This window comes from Narcine bancroftii, chromosome 14 (assembly GCF_036971445.1).
Source record: "Narcine bancroftii isolate sNarBan1 chromosome 14, sNarBan1.hap1, whole genome shotgun sequence".
Taxonomy (NCBI): Eukaryota; Metazoa; Chordata; class Chondrichthyes; order Torpediniformes; family Narcinidae; genus Narcine; species Narcine bancroftii.
In genome coordinates, this window is record NC_091482.1 from 538,277 (window position 1) to 556,671 (window position 18,395).

Consider the following 18,395-nt stretch of genomic DNA (forward strand, 5'->3'; position numbering starts at 1 on the left):
AACCTCTGTTCCTCAATCAGACTGCACAGATGCAACTACAAGATATCAACTGACATGATCTGTTGTTTGCAGCACAAAGGACTAATCTTAAAAAAACTTGGGAAACAAGCCTTGAAATCCATGTTGAGAAGTCACGCCAATGTTTAAAATTCACCTTTTTTTTTTAATTCAAAATGACTGGTCCAGACAACAGTGGGATTATAACTCAAGATTTCATCATCAATTGCTCAAAACTGGAACACCCAGTCAATAGTGCTGTGGATGTACATTAATTGTAACACTTCAAGAAGGCTGGCCGCAAATACCTTCTTAAAGGTCATTACGAGTACATTTTCACAGTAGGAACCATTCAAAGGAAAAATTACTAGAGTTTGTTGCCAACATAGAACATAGCACGAAGAAGAGTTCAACATAGGAACAGGCTCCTGAGAGAACTAATCCTGTGCCAAGCATTAAATCAAATTAAACCCACCTGCCTACTTGGTTGACATCTCTCCATTACATACATGTATAAACGTCCAGTCCATTGATCATCCTTTGGTCCTTCATCCTATAGAAACAGAAAAATAGGTGCAGATGTAGGCCATTTAGCCCATCAAGCCTACACTGCCATTCAATGTGATCAAGGCTGATCAGTATCTGGTTCCTTCCTTCTCCCCATACCCCTTGGTCACCTGAGCCACAAGAGCCAAATCTAACCTACTCTTCAATATTGACAAGGAATTGGCCTCAACTAGTTCCTGTGGCAAATCTTCTAAATTCCAGAGAATACAAGCCTCGTCTATCCAATCTTTCTTCACATCCAGGTCCTTCCATCCTTGGCATCATTCTAGTGAATCTTCTCTGCACCCTCTCCATGGAAAAGATATCCTTCCTCAGATAAGGAGTCCAAAACCACATGTAGTACTCCAGATGTGGTCTCACCAAGGCCCTGTACAGCTGCAGCAGAATCTCTGGACTCAAATCCTCTTGCTATGAATGCCAAAATAGCATTCACCTTCCTCACCACCTGCTGCATCTGCATGCCCACTTTCAATGACTGATGCACAGCAACACCCAAGTCTCTCTGCATCTCCTTTTCCTAAACAGATACCATTTATATAATAGGCCTCTTTCCTGTTCTTACCTCCAAAGTGGATAACCTCACATTTATCCACATTATATTGCATCTGCCACATCTTGGCCACTCACCTAATTTGTCCAAATCACTCTGCACCCTCCTAGTGTCCTCAACACAGCTAACCCTGCTACCCAACTTTGTATTGTCTGCAAATTTTGAGATATTGCTCTTGTGACAGAGTATTTAGAGGTGGTTTGGGAGGAATTGTTAGAGCAGGTTGCATACAAACATTTTAAAAACACAGAATCTTTGCAGGACTTTTGAAGAGTGTTTTTTGAAGAAAGCAACAAAGTAGCAACATGCAGCTTGTCTGGGAACATGTGATCTTTTCAGGTGGCAGAGAACAGTATTGCTCTCAGAGAGAGAGAGGGAGTGAAACAGAGGAGAGACACAGAAATCAGTTCCAGAAGGACAAAGCTGGCAAACTTTGGAAGGCTGTCTGGTCAAAGGAGAAGACTGGCAGTCTGTAAGGTGATCTGAAAGAAAGAGGATCATCTGGAGAACCCTTCAAGGGGCAAGTTTAGACAACAAGACTGTGAGAAGGAATCCATTGCAGATGTCCTGGAAAAGGAATCTCTCTCTGAAAACCAGCAAGAACCCTCCTGAGTGGTAATCATTTGCCTGTTAAGCATCAAAGACTGGTGAATGCTAACTTCTGTGCACAGTACAAGAATTGTCTGCAACCAGTGAGTTTGGACTATGATCCAAAGAACCTTTCTAATCTTAAATACACATTGCTGTTACAAGATCAAACCAGCAACCACAAAGAAGGCATATCACACAGGAGTAAAGATGAAAAATTACTTTATTTAACAAAAAAATTCACCTTCAAACTTTAATTCAAAATCCCCCCTTCTATAACAATGCCTACTGGTTACTACGCAAATTTCTATAACAGTGTTCACCAGCCTAAATATAACATGTGTAATTGAAGTCAAAGTTAAATTTCCAACCAGCGCACAGAAAAACTTAGACACGAAACACACAAGACTCACAAAACTTAGATCTCAACTGAAGCAAAGATCAAACAAAATTCAGTTGTCTTGTGATGCTTGCAGAGAGAGGAACAACTGACTTGGTCTGTATCCTTCTGGCTGCCTTCGGAATGTTCATCATTTTTGAAATCCCAACATTCCAAACTGTCCTCTAGACCATGACTCATGCTCTGGGCCTTCTTCCACTCCACAGTGGTGGTTTATCGTCCAATTCCAGAAATTGTTAGATCATTTTCTGCACATGCTCCGTCTGTCTCCCACTCTCTCAGCAGTCCACCTTCACTTAAGGCAAACTGTCACTTTTCAACACAAAACCATAAAACACATAGGTCAATATACAACACAGAACTCTAACATTACACACACCTGTGCTTAGTATTAGAGGGGGGGGATTAAGTAGTTAGGTAGGTTAAGTAAATAGGTTAATTAATGTTGAAGTTTAATTTGGACTTCCAGAAGGCCTTTGATAAGGTACTGCACGGGAGTCTAGTGGGCAAGATCAGGGAGCATGGTATTGGAGGTAAGGTGCTGACATGGATAGGAAATTGGTTAAGAGATAGGAAACAAAGGGTTGGAGTAAATGGGTCTTTTTCAGAATGGCAGGATGTGATGAGTGGAGTGCCTCGGGGATCGGTGTTGGGTCCTCAGTTGTTTGTAATTTATGTTAATAATTTGGATGAGGGGATTATAAATAACATGAGCAAATTTGCAGATGACACTAAACTGGGTGGCGGTGTGGGGTGTGAGGAGGATGTAAGGAAAATGCAGAGGGACTTGGACAGGCTGGAGGAGTGGGTGGCTAAATGGAAGATGAATTTCAATGTGAACAAATGTGAGGTTATTCATTTTGGGGGAAGTAATAGGAAAGCTGAGTATTATTTAAATGGAGACAAGCTAGGGAGTGGGGAAGTGCAAATGGATCTGGGTGTACTTGTTCACCGGTCACTGAAGGCTAGCATGCAGGTTCAGAAAGCTGTGAAGAGGGCAAATGGCATGTTGGCTTTCATAAAGAGGGGATTGGAGTATAGGAACAGAGACGCCCTTCTGCAGTTATATAGGGCCCTGGTGAGACCCCACCTGGAGTATTGCATCCAGTTCTGGTCTCCAAACTTGAGGAAGGACATACTAGCTATAGAGGGTGTGCAGCGCAGATTTACAAGGTTAGTTCCAGGGATGGCAGGGTTGTCATATGCAGCAAGGCTAGAAACGGAGTTAAGGGTTATGGGGATAAGGCTGGAAAGGGGTACTGATGGTAATGATCAGCCATGATCTAAAATGGCGGTGCTGGCCCGACGGGCCAAATGGCCTACTCCAGCTCCTATTGTCTAATTCTGTTTTCTTGTTCAAATACAATTAAAAACTACTTTTGTTTAAGTAACCCTGTGTTGTGGTGCATATCTAAAGCTGCTGGTTTTTGGGGTCCTCTGGACTCCATAACACAATCTCTTCCAACATCAATCATTGATATATATTGTAAACAACTGTGGCCCCAGCATGGAGCCCTGTGGTACCCCACTAGTCACTGGCTGCCATTCCGAAAAGAACCCAATTATAACTACTCTGCTTCCTGTCCATCAACCAATTCTCTATCCACCTTAATTATAGTTGTAGAAATAATGTTAAAATTGTTGGTTTGCCTGAAGATTTTGAAGTATGAATCCAGTACAGTTTTTTCAAAGATGGATTCCTGAAATTATGGGCCCTGAAAACTTTCCGAAATGATTGGAATTGGATAGAGCACACATGTCAAACTCACACCCGCAGGCCAAATTTGGCCCGTGATATAATTCTATTTGGCCCGCAAGATCATATCAAATATGTATTGGAGCTGGCCGCCGCGCCAGTATAGCGCATGCACAGCTAATACTACAAATCCCAGAATGCTTTGCAAATGCGTTGGCACCGGCCCATCAGCCCGCTAATCGCCCCCCACCTCCTCTCTTTACTTTCATTAGCATCTGCGACCTGTCGCCTAAATCACAGGTAATAAACCCCTTACGAAAAATGGCCAAACGAAAGACAGAAAACAGGACCTTTCAAGACAGGTGGGAGACAGACTATATGTTCATCATTTTAAAAGACTAACCTGTTTGTCTTGTGTGTGGAACCAGCGTGTCTGTTGTTAAAGAATATAACATACGACGACACTATGAAAGGAAACACCAGGACAGTTATAAGGATCTGAACGAGAAGCAAAAGCTCCAGAAGGTGGAGGAGATGAAAAGAAGTCTGGTTTTACAGCAAACTTTATTTTATATTTTATTTCTCATTTGTTAATGCTTCTTCTGGAAAGAGTTTAACCAAAACTATTATTAAACATTTATTTTAATAAGAAAAAGTTTAACATTACATATGTTGAAAGAAGAGAAAACATGCAGATGTTGTTGAAAATTTTCAATAAATATTTAGTTTGGCCCACGACTTAGTCCAAGTTTTTAATTTTGGCCCTCTGTGAATTTGAGTTTGACACCCCTGGGATAGAGCTAACAGAAATAAACCATTTCCAGGACAAGGGCCATGCCCTATTCTCATTAGAAATTTATGTGATCATGATAAAGAAATTATATTAAGATTGGCGGTCCAAAATGCAAGAAAACAGCAAGACCCTTTTAATGATTGGAAATAAGAATATTTTTCTATGCAGATTTGAGTATGTCTGTTGTTAAAAGAAGAAATTAATCTTGCAAAATCTGTTCTTTGGAAGAAGGGATATAAATTTGCTTTACTTAGTTTTTTTTCTGGAGAAAATCATTCATGGTTTTTTTACTGAAGCAGCCCTGGAATTCAGTAATTAATTGCCTAATAATAAACAAGATTCTACTCAAAGCCAATATTTTCAGCAGTTGAAATTGACCCAAGATAATTTGCAAGACAGACGTCAGATGTTGGAACCTCAAGAATCGATTGAATTGATGATGATCAAGAGAACAAGGATCTTGAAGAAGCTTTTCATACTTTATAGAATGATATGAATGTGTTTTTATATATTCTGCTCGGGGAGCAGACTTTTTATCCTCTCCTTCCACAGCTATGTGCCACCTCGTGGCGAGGGACGCTTCCTGTAAAATGTTTTTTTATAGATAGATCAGTACTTTTTGGGGGGGGTTCTTTTTTTAAGGGGTTTCTTTCTTTGGAGACGTTGGTTATTTTTGGAAATTGCTGTGCAGCTGGGGTCTGCCAGGGTGAGTGTTGACAGATAAATTTGAGATATGGCAGTAAATAATTTAAACTTTAACTTTTAATGTGAATAGGCTCAATAATAAAATTGAGAAAAATGATTTTAACGTAAAAAAGCAATATCTTTTTTTAATAAGAGATACATTTAGCTGAAAAAGAACATCAAAAATTAAGAGAATGTGTCGGTCAAGTTATAGCTTCATCTTTTCATTCTCAGTTGAAAGGAGTGGATATTTTGATTAATAATAAATTACTTTTTAAATTACAATCACCTGCTATAGATTCTGCAGGGAGATTTTTTTTGTAAATTGTCAAATCTATTCTGAATTTTGGATGAATATGAATATTTATGCACCTAATGTTGATGATGGAAAAGATATTCAGGATTCTTTTTTTAAGCTTGCTGAAGCAAATGAAAATGTGATCATTCATAGTGATTTTAATTGTTGTCAATTTCCACTATTGGATAAGACACAAACATCAATAACTAGAACAAGAATTGCTAAAAAAAATATTAATGTTGATAAAGGATTTGAATTTAGTTGCTATTTGGAGAAAATTAAATCTGAAAGAAAAGGATATTATTCTTATAGGCATGATCCTTATTCTAGAGTTGATAGGTTTTTAATTTCAGCTCAATTACAAGGACGAGTGAAGAGGGAGACACGTGATGGAGTAGTGGCTGGTCGGGTGGAACCAGCCCTCTCCAGAGAAAAGAAAGTGTGAAAAAAGAAAGTGTGAAAAAAAGAGTTCAACAAACATAATACAGGAAGAGAAAAATAAAGTTACAAAGAGACAGAAGAGAAAAAGAATAACAGTGAAAAGGGAAGGAAAAATCACTGGAGAAGAAAGAAGGCCTTACCTGCACGTCAGAGCAGAGAGCCACCGTGGAGAGGAGTAGCTGATCTCCAGTGTTGGTGAGTCCCCAGAGGAGTGGCTCTCAGAGCCAAGAAGAGGTGCGCAACTGCACATGCGAAGAGTTGCGCATAAGCAGTGCATAAGTCAAAGAAGAGGTTAACGCAGGTGGGAGGGGAACTCAGCTGGGGGGGGGGGAAGGGAGGGACAGGCAAAAAAAAGAGAAAATGTCACTGAATATTTAAAGAGAGGCATCTGTTAATATATTGGTTGATATGGTTCATAGTGCGATAAATAAAGAATTACCAAAAAATTACAAGAACGAGTTATATGTGCAGAATGTAAGGCTAGGATTTCATCAAATCATTCACCTCTTTTGATTTCATGTGTAGGTTCTGAAAAGGTAATTCAATTTATAGATGGAAGTTTAATCTTTCATTATTGAGAAACGTTGATTTTTGTAATTATACAAGTATAGCAACCCAGGCCATCAAATGCGGCGACTGACAAGACCTCATATGGGCTGAAACACCCATTTCCATTGACGCTGGTGGAACGGTGAAATTAATCACTACTGGTGGATCCCAGGGGCCCAAATCAGGGCCCAGATTCTGGAAATGACCAATCAGTGGCCGGCCTGATCAAGCTGCACCCCGGTGGTGATGCAACTGAGCTCACTATAAAGGGTAGAGTTGCCCCTGAATAAACTCAGTATCGAATCCATGTCTTCTTTCTTCTGCGAATCTTGAGCTACAGTCCAGGAGCTAGTAACCTGGCTGTAGCAGTAGTAACCCCACTAAACAAGAAAGAAAATCCAGGAATATTTAGATATTAATACTGAATTTGTTGATAATGAATTTATTTTATTGGAAACCTCAGTGTACTGCCTCACAGCCCTCCCCCAGAAATGGTCCCAATGTCCTTTTTTGCCGGGTGGCCTCGCTTCTTGGGTTGGGCCACAACTATTGGCTCGGTGGGGTCGAGGTGGGCTGGCTTTAACCTGTCCACCATAAACAGTTCCCTCTTACCCCCGATGTTCAGTGTAAAAGTAGATCCTGAACACTGGATAACTTTGTTCGGCCCTTCGTATGGTCTTTGTAGAGGTGCTGTGGATGGGCCCGTATGAAAAAATGTACTCTGCGGAGTTCAGCTCGCTGGGGACGCAAGAGGCCTGTGTGCCATGTCTGGACAGTGGTGGGTGTGTGAAGGAGTCCAACTGGGCCCGGAGGCGGGGAAGTAGACCATGCAGTGACTGCTAGAGGTTGAGGTGCGTTGACTAACTCACTGAGTAGGGCTAGCGGTGCACCGTAGACCAGCTTGGCAGATGACTTGTGTCTTTTTTGGCTGTCGAGCAGATGCCAAGGAGCACCTAAGGCAGCTCGCCCACCCAGTCGAGGCTGGTGAGGTACGCCGTAAGAGCCGACTTAAGGTGGCGGTGCTCAACTAGCCCATTGGCCTGTGGGTGATAGGCCGTGGTGTGATGTAGTTCAATCCCCTGCCTGTTGGTGAGCTGTGCCCAGAGGTGAACTGGGTGCCCTGATCACTGGTAAGGTGGTTCGGGATGCCAAACTGGGCAACCCAACTGTTCGAAAGTGCTCCGGAGCAGGAGTCGGCTGGCAAAGAAGTCGGCTGAAGAATGCCAGTGGTTTCTACTGTCCATACACCTGCTGCTCCAGGATGGTGCCGACGGGTATGGCAGAGGCATCGACGGAGAGCGTCATATGCAAGTCAGTGCATGGGTGAACAAGCAGAGTAGCCTTTGTGAGGGCATCTTTCGTGGCTTCGAATGCCCTGCTGGCCTCTGAAGTCCAGGCAAGTGTCTTGTCTTTGGCCGCGATGAAGGTGAAGAGCAGCTGCATGATGCGCGCAGCACCTGGAATGAAGCGGTAAAAGGTGTAGCTCCTTCAGCTGTGATGGTATGGCCCAGGAACTGCATGGACTCTTTCCTGAACTGGCATTTGGCTAGATTGATCATTAGGCTGAAGTTGGCCATCAGGAGAAGAGGGTGTGCAGGTGAGACTTGTGTTGTGCCCGGTCTCTGCTGGTGACAAGGATGTCGTCCAGGTAAATGAATACGAAATTCAAATCCCTGCCCTCTGTGTCCATAAGGTGCTAGAAGGTCTGGGCGGCGTTTTTGAGCCCAAACAGCATGCGTAGGAACTCGAACAAGCCAAAGGGGGTGATGTTGGCCGCTTTGGGTAGGTACTCAGGGTGCACCGGGATTTGGTGATACCCGCACACCAGGTCAACCTTGGACAATACCCTCGCGCCATGCAGGTGGGCCAAAGTCCTTGATGAGGGATCGCGTAACAGTCAGGTACTGTCACATCATTAAGCCGTCGATAATCTCCACAAGGGTGCCAGCCACTGGAGGCTTTCGGGACCAGGTGGAGTGGTGAGGCTCAAGGACTGTCGGAGCATCAAATGATCCCCAGCTCCTGCAGATGCGAGACCTCTTCCTTTGCTATTTGGAGCTTATCCTGTGGGAGCCGGCATGCCTTGGCATGAACTGGCAGGCCTTGGGTGGGGATGTAATGAAATACCCCGTAGCGTGTGGAGGTGACAGAGGACTGCGGCTTGAGGAGGGACAGGAACTCGACCAGGATACACTGGACAGGGGGTGTTGAGGTGAACAGATTAGAAGGTATGGGCATCTAGCAGTCGCCTACCTCAAATGTCGACCAGGAGTCAGTGGGCAAGGAGGAAGTCGACACCCAGGATGGTGGTTGGGAGGGACGAAACGGTGAACCTCCACAAGAACTTCTGCTAGCCGATCTGGAAGTGGACGGTCTCATCTCCATATGTTCAGATCTCTGTCCTAGAGGACAGTTCTGGGACTCTATGGCTGTGACCGGGATGATGCTGATCTGGGCCCCGGTGTCGGCAAGGAAACATCGGCCACTGACTGAATCCCGCAAGTACAGAGGGCTGTGTTCTTGGCCAGCCACTGCAGCCACTTTCCCTGAAACGAGCAGGGCTGACAACACTTCCGAGCCTTGGCTCCCCAGTGTTGGTGGAAGAAGCAGAGGCCAGACTGGATGGCTTGCTTCAAGCTATGTTCTTTGAGGCCCCTGCAGGGGCCAAGTGTTCCACCGCAGCACTAGAGGAAGACTTGACATGGTCATGCCAGTGACTCATAACCTGCTGGACTGCTGAGCCCTCCGGGAATCCTGAGTCTTTTGAGTGACCTTCCTAGGATCGACAAAGCTCTCCTGGGACAGTAACAGCTGGATATCTTCAGGCAGATGGTCAAGGAAGATGCAAAGAGTTGGCAGTTGGTGTGATTGCCCACGAGCGTGAGCATCTCATCCATCAACTCGATTGGAGTTCTGTCCGCCAAGGCGCAGCATCCGAGCAACACGCTGGTGCCTGGAGAGGCCGAGGGAGCCGGTTAGCACCCACTTGATGGTCCTGTATTTTTCTTCCACGGGTGGGTGCTGAATGAGGTGCAGCATTCGTTTGGCGGTGGCCTGGTCCAGGGCTGCGACCACATGGTAAAACTTGTTCAAATCGGATGAAATCTGGCGGAGGTGAAACAGCCTCTGCTTGGCTGAACCAGGTCTCCGGCTCCTGAACCCAGAAGTCAGGAAGCTTGATGGCTATAGCATTGATGGAAGGGTTGTTCATGTCGGGTTCAAAGATGTTTGAACCTGTCAGGGTCATCAATTGTAGCGGCAGCTACACTGCTAACTGAAGGATCGAACAACCAGATGGGTCGAGTTTAGTGAGCAAAACTGATTTATTGTAGACTGTCTGGCTGGTCTTATACTGCCAGCTCGAACCTGGCTGAGAACCGTGCTGGAGGAGCCCCAACGTCACTGGGGTGTCACGTGGGTCGCAAAGCACGGGCTTCTGAGCCTAGGGCCGAGGTCGGGAGGAAAACCCTAGCAGCATCATTTTGCCTGGCTATTCCGCCATGTGTGTGACAAGCGGGGCCGGTTCGCCTGCCTCATGGCGTACTGCCACAATGGGAAAGATTTAAAAGGCATCACAAGGGTAGGGTTTTCACGAATGATCGCAGATATATGGAACAATCCAATTTGCTGGAGCCAGCGCAAAGGAAGGACTTAGAGCAGTTTGAGAGTGCCTTGGTTGTCAACAGACGTCTGAATTTAGTCAATAAGAAAAAAGGAGGCACATATGTGAAATTTACAGTTACAATCAAGACCAGCCTGGAGGAGCATGAAGATTTCAGGAAAGTCCAAAGGGAACATGAAATGTCTTTGGTGAGCAGGATTAAAGAGAACCCAAGACATTAAAAACCAAATAAAGATGAAAGAGGATAGGACCACTCGAAGACAAAGGTTGGATTTTATGCTTGAGTCAGAGGAAGTGGGTAGGCTTCCTTTACTTTGGGATTTACCAAGGAGAAGGATCTGGAGGTTAGTGGTCAAGACTGCTGAACAGGCATGGTGGCTGAATGGCTTGATTTTTGTCCCAAGTTTCTTGGTTCCTAACATTGCAAACCAATAGCTGGGATTTAATATACCTCGCATTAGACAATGATGTGTTGATCAGTGAACTAAAACAGGATATTAATAGAACAGTAATGCTGAAGAGAATAACTCATCCATTTCCCCAAAATCTGTCCATCAACTACAAGGCTCAAGACAGATGGAGTATTTGCCTGTATTAGAACAGCTTGAACACTCAGAAAAATCAATCCAATAGAGGACATAGCAAACACTTGACAGACACCGCAGCCCCAACACTCACTTCATCACTGACGTTCAGTAGTAGATATTAGCACCATCTGCAGCAACTCATCAAGACTTCTTAGCCAGTACTTCTCAAGCTTTTTCTTTCCACTCACATACCACTTTCAGTCATCCCTATGCCATTGGTGTTCTATGATTAGTAAGGGATTGTTTAAGGTAGTATGTGGGTGGGAAGGGAAGGTTGAGAACAGTCTACCAATTCTTACTGAAATATTTTGCTTCAGAAAATTTGTCATTGGCCCATTTCCTTTGGAGTTATGAAACCATGTACATAACGAGTCAATTAGGGTCGATTAGGTTTTCAAACTTTATCTTTCCACCCAAAAGCAATACCTCATTAATCACAGAGCACCAATGGTATAGGGAATACTGAAAGTGGTATGTAAGTGGAAAGAAAAAGGTTGAGAACCACTATTCTAAACCTTGTCCCCTACAAGCTGCAAGGACAACTAAAGCATTAGAACACCATCATATGGAGATTGCATTTCAGCCTCACACCATCTTGTTATGTCAGGAATAGAAGGTAATATATTGGGCAGCACGGTTTGTGTAGTGGTTAGCGCAATGCTGTTAAAGTGCCAGCAATCCAGTTTCAAATCCACCACTATCTGTAAGGGGTTTACATGTTCTCCCTGTGATGGTGTAATTGGGCTGTATGGTCTCAATGGCTGGAATTGGCTTCATCCGCAATCTAAACAAAATTTAAATTTAAAATTACAATTCCTTCATCTTCAAGTGGTCCAATTAGAAGGTGGAAATAGAATATCAGAGTAAACTTGGAAAATATAAAAACCGACTTCAAAGGTGGTATTTGTATGCAGACAAAAACTACCACAATTAAAACTAGTAATTAATCTCGACCACCACCCCCAACAATGCATTCCAGGCACCCAAAACTCTGAGTTAAAAAACTCATCTCAGACATCTTCCCAAAACATTCCTCCACTCACCTGAAATGTGTTCTCTGATATTTACAATTGTCACCTCTGGAAATGGGTGCTATTAATTCATTGCTCATCCTTCATTGCTCCAAAAAAACACCAGCTCTGTCAACCTTGCTTTATATGACATGTTCTCCAATCCAGGCAACATCCTACTAAATCTCTGCACCCTCTCAAAAGCATCCACTTTCTTCTTGTAATTAGGCAACCAGAACTGAATGCAATACTCCAAGTCTGTGCAAGCCAGTCTTACTGAACTGCAACATTACCTCACAGCTCTTGAACTCAATCCCCTGACTAATGAAAGCCAGCTAGGGCTGGTGCCAGACTATTTTGTGCCCTATGGCCCACTTGTTGCACCCCCCCCCAATCAAAATAATTGCCAACTTTGATTTTCAGTGTTTTGTAGAAAAAGTGAAAAACTTGAAAGTGCTATTTACTTTAAATTGCAAGGCGGCAAAATTACTGACCTCGAAGATTTTCACAAACTTTGCAGCTCTATATTTAACATATAAAATATATTAGCGTAAAAATATTTTGCATTAACAAAAGATTAAGTCAAGAATGTATAAAACACAAAAGACAGCATGAAACAACAAAGCCAATAATAAAACATTTAATTTTTCATGTAATAATGAATCTTTTAATCAACAAGCATTGAAACTACTCACAGGCCTGACTACTCAAATAGCATTTATCTGCTGTTTCTTGAAATTCACTAAGAGATATGTTGTGAGTTTGTGGGTGCTGCTCAGGCTCAATGCATATATCTATTTATAACCTTATTACACAACAAATATAGGAGCACGAAGAAATTAGAGAAAACAGGTTATATTGAGCTACTGCTCAAGAGCAAGGCAGACACGATTACTTGTTCCCACACAATGCGGGTGCATAGTTAGCGCTGTGGCAGATGGGAGTGGGAAAAGATGCTGTATATTTTTATTTGTGTGTGGCCAGAAGATACAATGCAAATCGTTTTCAGTGACCTGCATTTATTTATCTATATTTTAATCTTTTATGAATTTTCTTTAACATATTTTGTTGTACCCCCCCCCCACCCTGACTCTCTTCACATTAGTATTCTTTTATCAAGGTAGAGACACCTCTTTGCCTCTACCAAGGTCCCCATAAAATCAGACTCATGCCAACTGACCTACCTGCCCCTCCTCCTCTGTTCTGGCCGACCTCCCTTCAAATGCCCCCACACAATACTCCATTCAACGTCAACTGAAGCAGAGCAGCCACTGCTGATTGTGCCAGGACTAAACGCCTGCTCATAGCCGCGCTAAACATTCCACCATCTACAGGCCCACCACACATGCGCCTGACGGCACTCACACATGAGCAAAAGAACACGGATAACCGCACCTAGCCAGCCAATGGACCTCTGGACGTCAACTAATAAAGCAAGTATACCTTTTCACATTTCACAGAACATATGGCCATCCTGACTGCACCCCTCTGAGGTCTGCACCCTAGGTGGCTGCCCAGTTTGCCTAGTGGTAGTGCCAACCCGGAGGCAAGTACACCATTAAACCCTAACCCTAATGGATCAGCATGACCTAAACCCATCTCAGAAAGCAATTCTGTGTATGACCAAGCAGAAATTTTAAGCCATTTTATGGGCAAGGCCAGAACCTGAAAGAATATATAAAGTTCTTCTCCAATATTTCAGTGATGACCCTTCACATCTCCCTCTCACAGACTTTTATGCTACTCTGCCCAAGCACAGAAAACTCAACTATTGGATTAGGCTCAAGGCAGTAGACCTGGCATGAGGGTTTGCGTGGACAAGGAATACAGACAGAAAATGTGGATGATGTGGGACTAATGTTTATCAAGCACTGCCCTGACCCAGAGCTATCCCGCACATTAAAATGTAAGCCAATTCATGAACGGACCCCAAATGTTCAGCTGAGGATTGACGATTACCAGAGAGTTGAGGGCTAGCAACAGAACATCTGGTGTTGCAGATAAAAAAACTACACCATGACCATCACCTCTGAGCAACCCAATCTACCATCAAGCCTGGCAGTGTCTGAGCAGTCCCACACTCCCAAATCCCTCTCTAAGGTCAGTCATGTTTGTCATTCTCCATGGCCCTCTCACTCATCTGTTCCAGGTCAAGGTGAAGCATAATATGCTCTAAGCTACATTTCTGTACCAGCTGTGGCTGTGGCACAAATTTTTCAATAGTCAGAAGCTTCTCACTTGAATGATTGACATGTTTCAGGAGATGAATAAAAATGCACCAGAATGCTACTCCTTATCCAATGCAAGGTGCGAGTTTCCAGTGTTCCACAGAAACAGTTTGTCAAGTCTTTAATGATCCAAGCCATACCACCATTTCACATTGCAAGTCTGAAAGATTGGGTTTTGCCTACCTCTCCACCAGCCACACCAGACTGAATTGCACTACTAATAACTCCAGTCTGAGGGAAACGAAATGACCTGCATTCAGAGGGAGGCAGTACAGGTCGCACCACAGACTCCCAAACCGATGACATGTCTGACATTGAGCGTTTTCACCTGTGAGAAACTGGTGGTAATGACTCTGAAGTTGTTTATCAGAATATTGACAAAGTTGGCAGTAGTGGTGGATGAAACAGTGAAAATGGGTAAAATGTTAGACAGTGGCTCAAGTCTGCTGCATCATCGCTTGTTCACAGAATGCCTGCAATTAACTTTAGACTGGAGGCATTCCAGGAAGTTTACTAGGGGTCTAGTAAAATGGTAATCATTTCCTGGAATACAGTAACTGTGTAAAAACATATTAGAGTCCCCAACCTTAAGAGAAACTGCCATTCATATCATCTATCAAAATACTCTAGTTAACATAGATCCTGAACTTTTTTGGATGACGGGAGCAAACTCAAGCACTCTGAAGAAACCACTGCAACACAGGAAGGTCCTACAAACTCCTCAAGAGTGCCAGATTAGAAACCAAGTTGCTTGCACTGTCATAGCTGCTGTGCTTACAGTACCATCCAATTATTCATTTTCTCCATTTCTGTTTAGTTCCAATTCTTACTGCTGTCATTTTCTTTCCTCAATTCACTCCCAGTGGTCACTCCCAGTGGTTCTTCCCACTTATCCCACTTTTTCTGTAACCTTGCCAGACTGAATTGCTCTATTGTTTGAAAAGACTTGGGTACTGTGCCTTCCTCCTACATCCAGAAAATGTGGACAGGTTGGTTAACTGGCCATTAAATTGCTTCAATGTACAACAGAGGTCAGATTTAGAGAATGTGGGGGAAAACATTAGTGCAATTGCTCTATTCAGTTCACTTTGCCCACTGAAGATCCTTGATTCTATTTTGAATGAAACTCAAAACTATTGGCATACCTATATCAGAGATTTGCTGTACTACTGCTGACACCACCCCCCACAAAAGTTCACACACAGAAACTCAAATTTTAAACATCTGAACTTGGAAGTAAAACTACACCCAAATAACCAATACAACAACGGAGAAGCTGGTCTCCAGCATCAACTTCAAATGCAAAATTCCCTATCCAAAGAGGTATAAAGGGCAGGTCTAATGTCCCTGCAAATACCATTTAAATTTTCAGGCTGCTTAAATATTTTTAATAGATCCCAACATATTCTGAAAACCAACATTCAACTCACTTTGAGGAAGACAGTAAGAAATGGTATAAATTACCTTCCATATTATTTGAGAAAAACTTTATTACTAGTATAGTCATGACAAAAGCAAAATGCAGAGAATGCATTAAAAATTGCAGTTAGAGTTCAAAGTCCACCACGCAGTCGCAATACCAGATGCAGAGTGGATTCCTTCTGAATGTTGTAGTCAGACAGGGTACGTCCCTCTTCCAACTGCTTCCCAGCAAAGATCAGGCGTTGCTGGTCAGGAGGTATACCTTCTTTGTCCTGAATCTTGGCTTTGACATTTTCTATGGTGTCACTTGGTTCCACCTCAAGGGTTATGGTCTTTCCAGTCAGAGTCTTCACAAAGATCTGCATCCCACCACGCAGTCGCAATACCAAATGCAGAGTGGATTCCTTCTGAATGTTGTAGTCAGACAGGGTACGTCCATCTTCCAACTGCTTCCCAGCAAAGATCAGGCGTTGCTGGTCAGGAGGTATACCTTCTTTGTCCTGAATCTTGGCTTTGACATTTTCTATGGTGTCACTTGGTTCCACCTCAAGGGTTATGGTCTTCCCAGTCAGAGTCTTCACAAAGATCTGCATCCCACCACGCAGTCGCAATACCAAATGCAGAGTGGATTCCTTTTGAATGTTGTAGTCACACAGGGTACGTCCATCTTCCAACTGCTTCCCAGCAAAGATCAGGCGTTGCTGGTCAGGAGGTATACCTTCTTTGTCCTGAATCTTGGCTTTGACATTTTCTATGGTGTCACTTGGTTCCACCTCAAGGGTTATGGTCTTTCCAGTCAGAGTCTTCACAAAGATCTGCATCCCACCACGCAGTCGCAATACCAGATGCAGAGTGGATTCCTTCTGAATGTTGTAGTCAGACAGGGTACGTCCATCTTCCAACTGCTTCCCAGCAAAGATCAGGCGTTGCTGGTCAGGAGGTATACCTTCTTTGTCCTGAATCTTGGCTTTGACATTTTCTATGGTGTCACTTGGTTCCACCTCAAGGGTTATGGTCTTTCCAGTCAGAGTCTTTACAAAGATCTGCATCCCACCACGCAGTCGCAATACCAGATGCAGAGTGGATTCCTTCTGAATGTTGTAGTCAGACAGGGTACGTCCATCTTCCAACTGCTTCCCAGCAAAGATCAGGCGTTGCTGGTCAGGAGGTATACCTTCTTTGTCCTGAATCTTGGCTTTGACATTTTCTATGGTGTCACTTGGTTCCACCTCAAGGGTTATGGTCTTTCCAGTCAGAGTCTTCACAAAGATCTGCATCCCACCACGCAGTCGCAATACCAGATGCAGAGTGGATTCCTTCTGAATGTTGTAGTCAGACAGGGTACGTCCATCTTCCAACTGCTTCCCAGCAAAGATCAGGCGTTGCTGGTCAGGAGGTATACCTTCTTTGTCCTGAATCTTGGCTTTGACATTTTCTATGGTGTCACTTGGTTCTACCTCAAGGGTTATGGTCTTTCCAGTCAGAGTCTTCACAAAGATCTGCATCCCACCACGCAGTCGCAATACCAGATGCAGAGTGGATTCCTTCTGAATATTGTAGTCAGACAGGGTACGTCCCTCTTCCAACTGCTTCCCAGCAAAGATCAGGCGTTGCTGGTCAGGGGGTATACCTTCTTTGTCCTGAATCTTGGCTTTGACATTTTCTATGGTGTCACTTGGTTCCACCTCAAGGGTTATGGTCTTTCCAGTCAGAGTCTTCACAAAGATCTGCATCCCACCACGCAGTCGCAATACCAGATGCAGAGTGGATTCCTTCTGAATATTGTAGTCAGACAGGGTACGTCCCTCTTCCAACTGCTTCCCAGCAAAGATCAGGCGTTGCTGGTCAGGGGGTATACCTTCTTTGTCCTGAATCTTGGCTTTGACATTTTCTATGGTGTCACTTGGTTCCACCTCAAGGGTTATGGTCTTCCCAGTCAGAGTCTTAACAAAGATCTGCATCCCACCACGCAGTCGCAATACCAGATGCAGAGTGGATTCCTTCTGAATGTTGTAGTCAGACAGGGTACGTCCATCTTCCAACTGCTTCCCAGCAAAGATCAGGCGTTGCTGGTCAGGAGGTATACCTTCTTTGTCCTGAATCTTGGCTTTGACATTTTCTATGGTGTCACTTGGTTCCACCTCAAGGGTTATGGTCTTTCCAGTCAGAGTCTTCACAAAGATCTGCATCCCACCACGCAGTCGCAATACCAGATGCAGAGTGGATTCCTTCTGAATGTTGTAGTCAGACAGGGTACGTCCATCTTCCAACTGCTTCCCAGCAAAGATCAGGCGTTGCTGGTCAGGAGGTATACCTTCTTTGTCCTGAATCTTGGCTTTGACATTTTCTATGGTGTCACTTGGTTCCACCTCAAGTGTTATGGTCTTTCCAGTCAGAGTCTTCACAAAGATCTGCATATTGAACTTGAAAAGAAAAGCAGACAAAGCTCTAATCATTAAGGCTAAAGGAGTGAAAAACAAAAGTCTACATACAGTATGAAAAAAAAATCATAATTGGATAGAATAGTACTGCAAAAGTGAGAATTTGATCGGGGAAGGGTTGCAGAGTTGTAGGAGAGGAGACAAAGGGAAAGCTATATTGCTGGGGAAGCCATGTTTGTGAGGGAGGACCTCTGGGATTGGATGGGATAGGATGGCCTGGAATACAGTTCTGGGAACAGACAAAACGGAAAAGGAGGAATTGGGAGAAAGGAACAGCATTAAGAGGTGGGGTTGGTGTCAGGGGGTCCCACCTTCACATTTACCCATTATTCCCACCCTCCCTCATAAATATCCACACTCCCCTGCTCTTTCCTCTCCCCTCCCCCGAATCTTCACTTAACCCCCCGCCCCACCGGCCCCCACCATCTTCACCCCCCGCCCCACCGGCCCCCACCATCTTCACCCCCCGCCCCACCGGCCCCCACCATCTTCACCCCCCGCCCCCCACCATCTTCACCCCCA

General features: G+C 44.0%; 1 protein-coding gene across 1 annotated transcript; it reads right to left on the reverse strand.

Annotated features, from left to right (window-relative positions):
- Nucleotides 1-15,482: 15,482 nt before the first annotated feature.
- Nucleotides 15,483-17,891, reverse strand: ubb (ubiquitin B). The gene has a single exon (XM_069910966.1). The coding sequence runs from the start codon at nt 17,886-17,888 to the stop codon at nt 15,564-15,566; it is 2,325 nt and encodes a 774-aa protein (XP_069767067.1). The 5' UTR covers nt 17,889-17,891; the 3' UTR covers nt 15,483-15,563.
- Nucleotides 17,892-18,395: the final 504 nt, after the last annotated feature.

Coding starts and splice junctions, on each gene's coding strand:
- ubb (XM_069910966.1), bottom strand. CDS start 17,888: ATGATTAGAGCTTTGTCTGCTTTTCTTTTCAAGTTCAATATGCAGATC.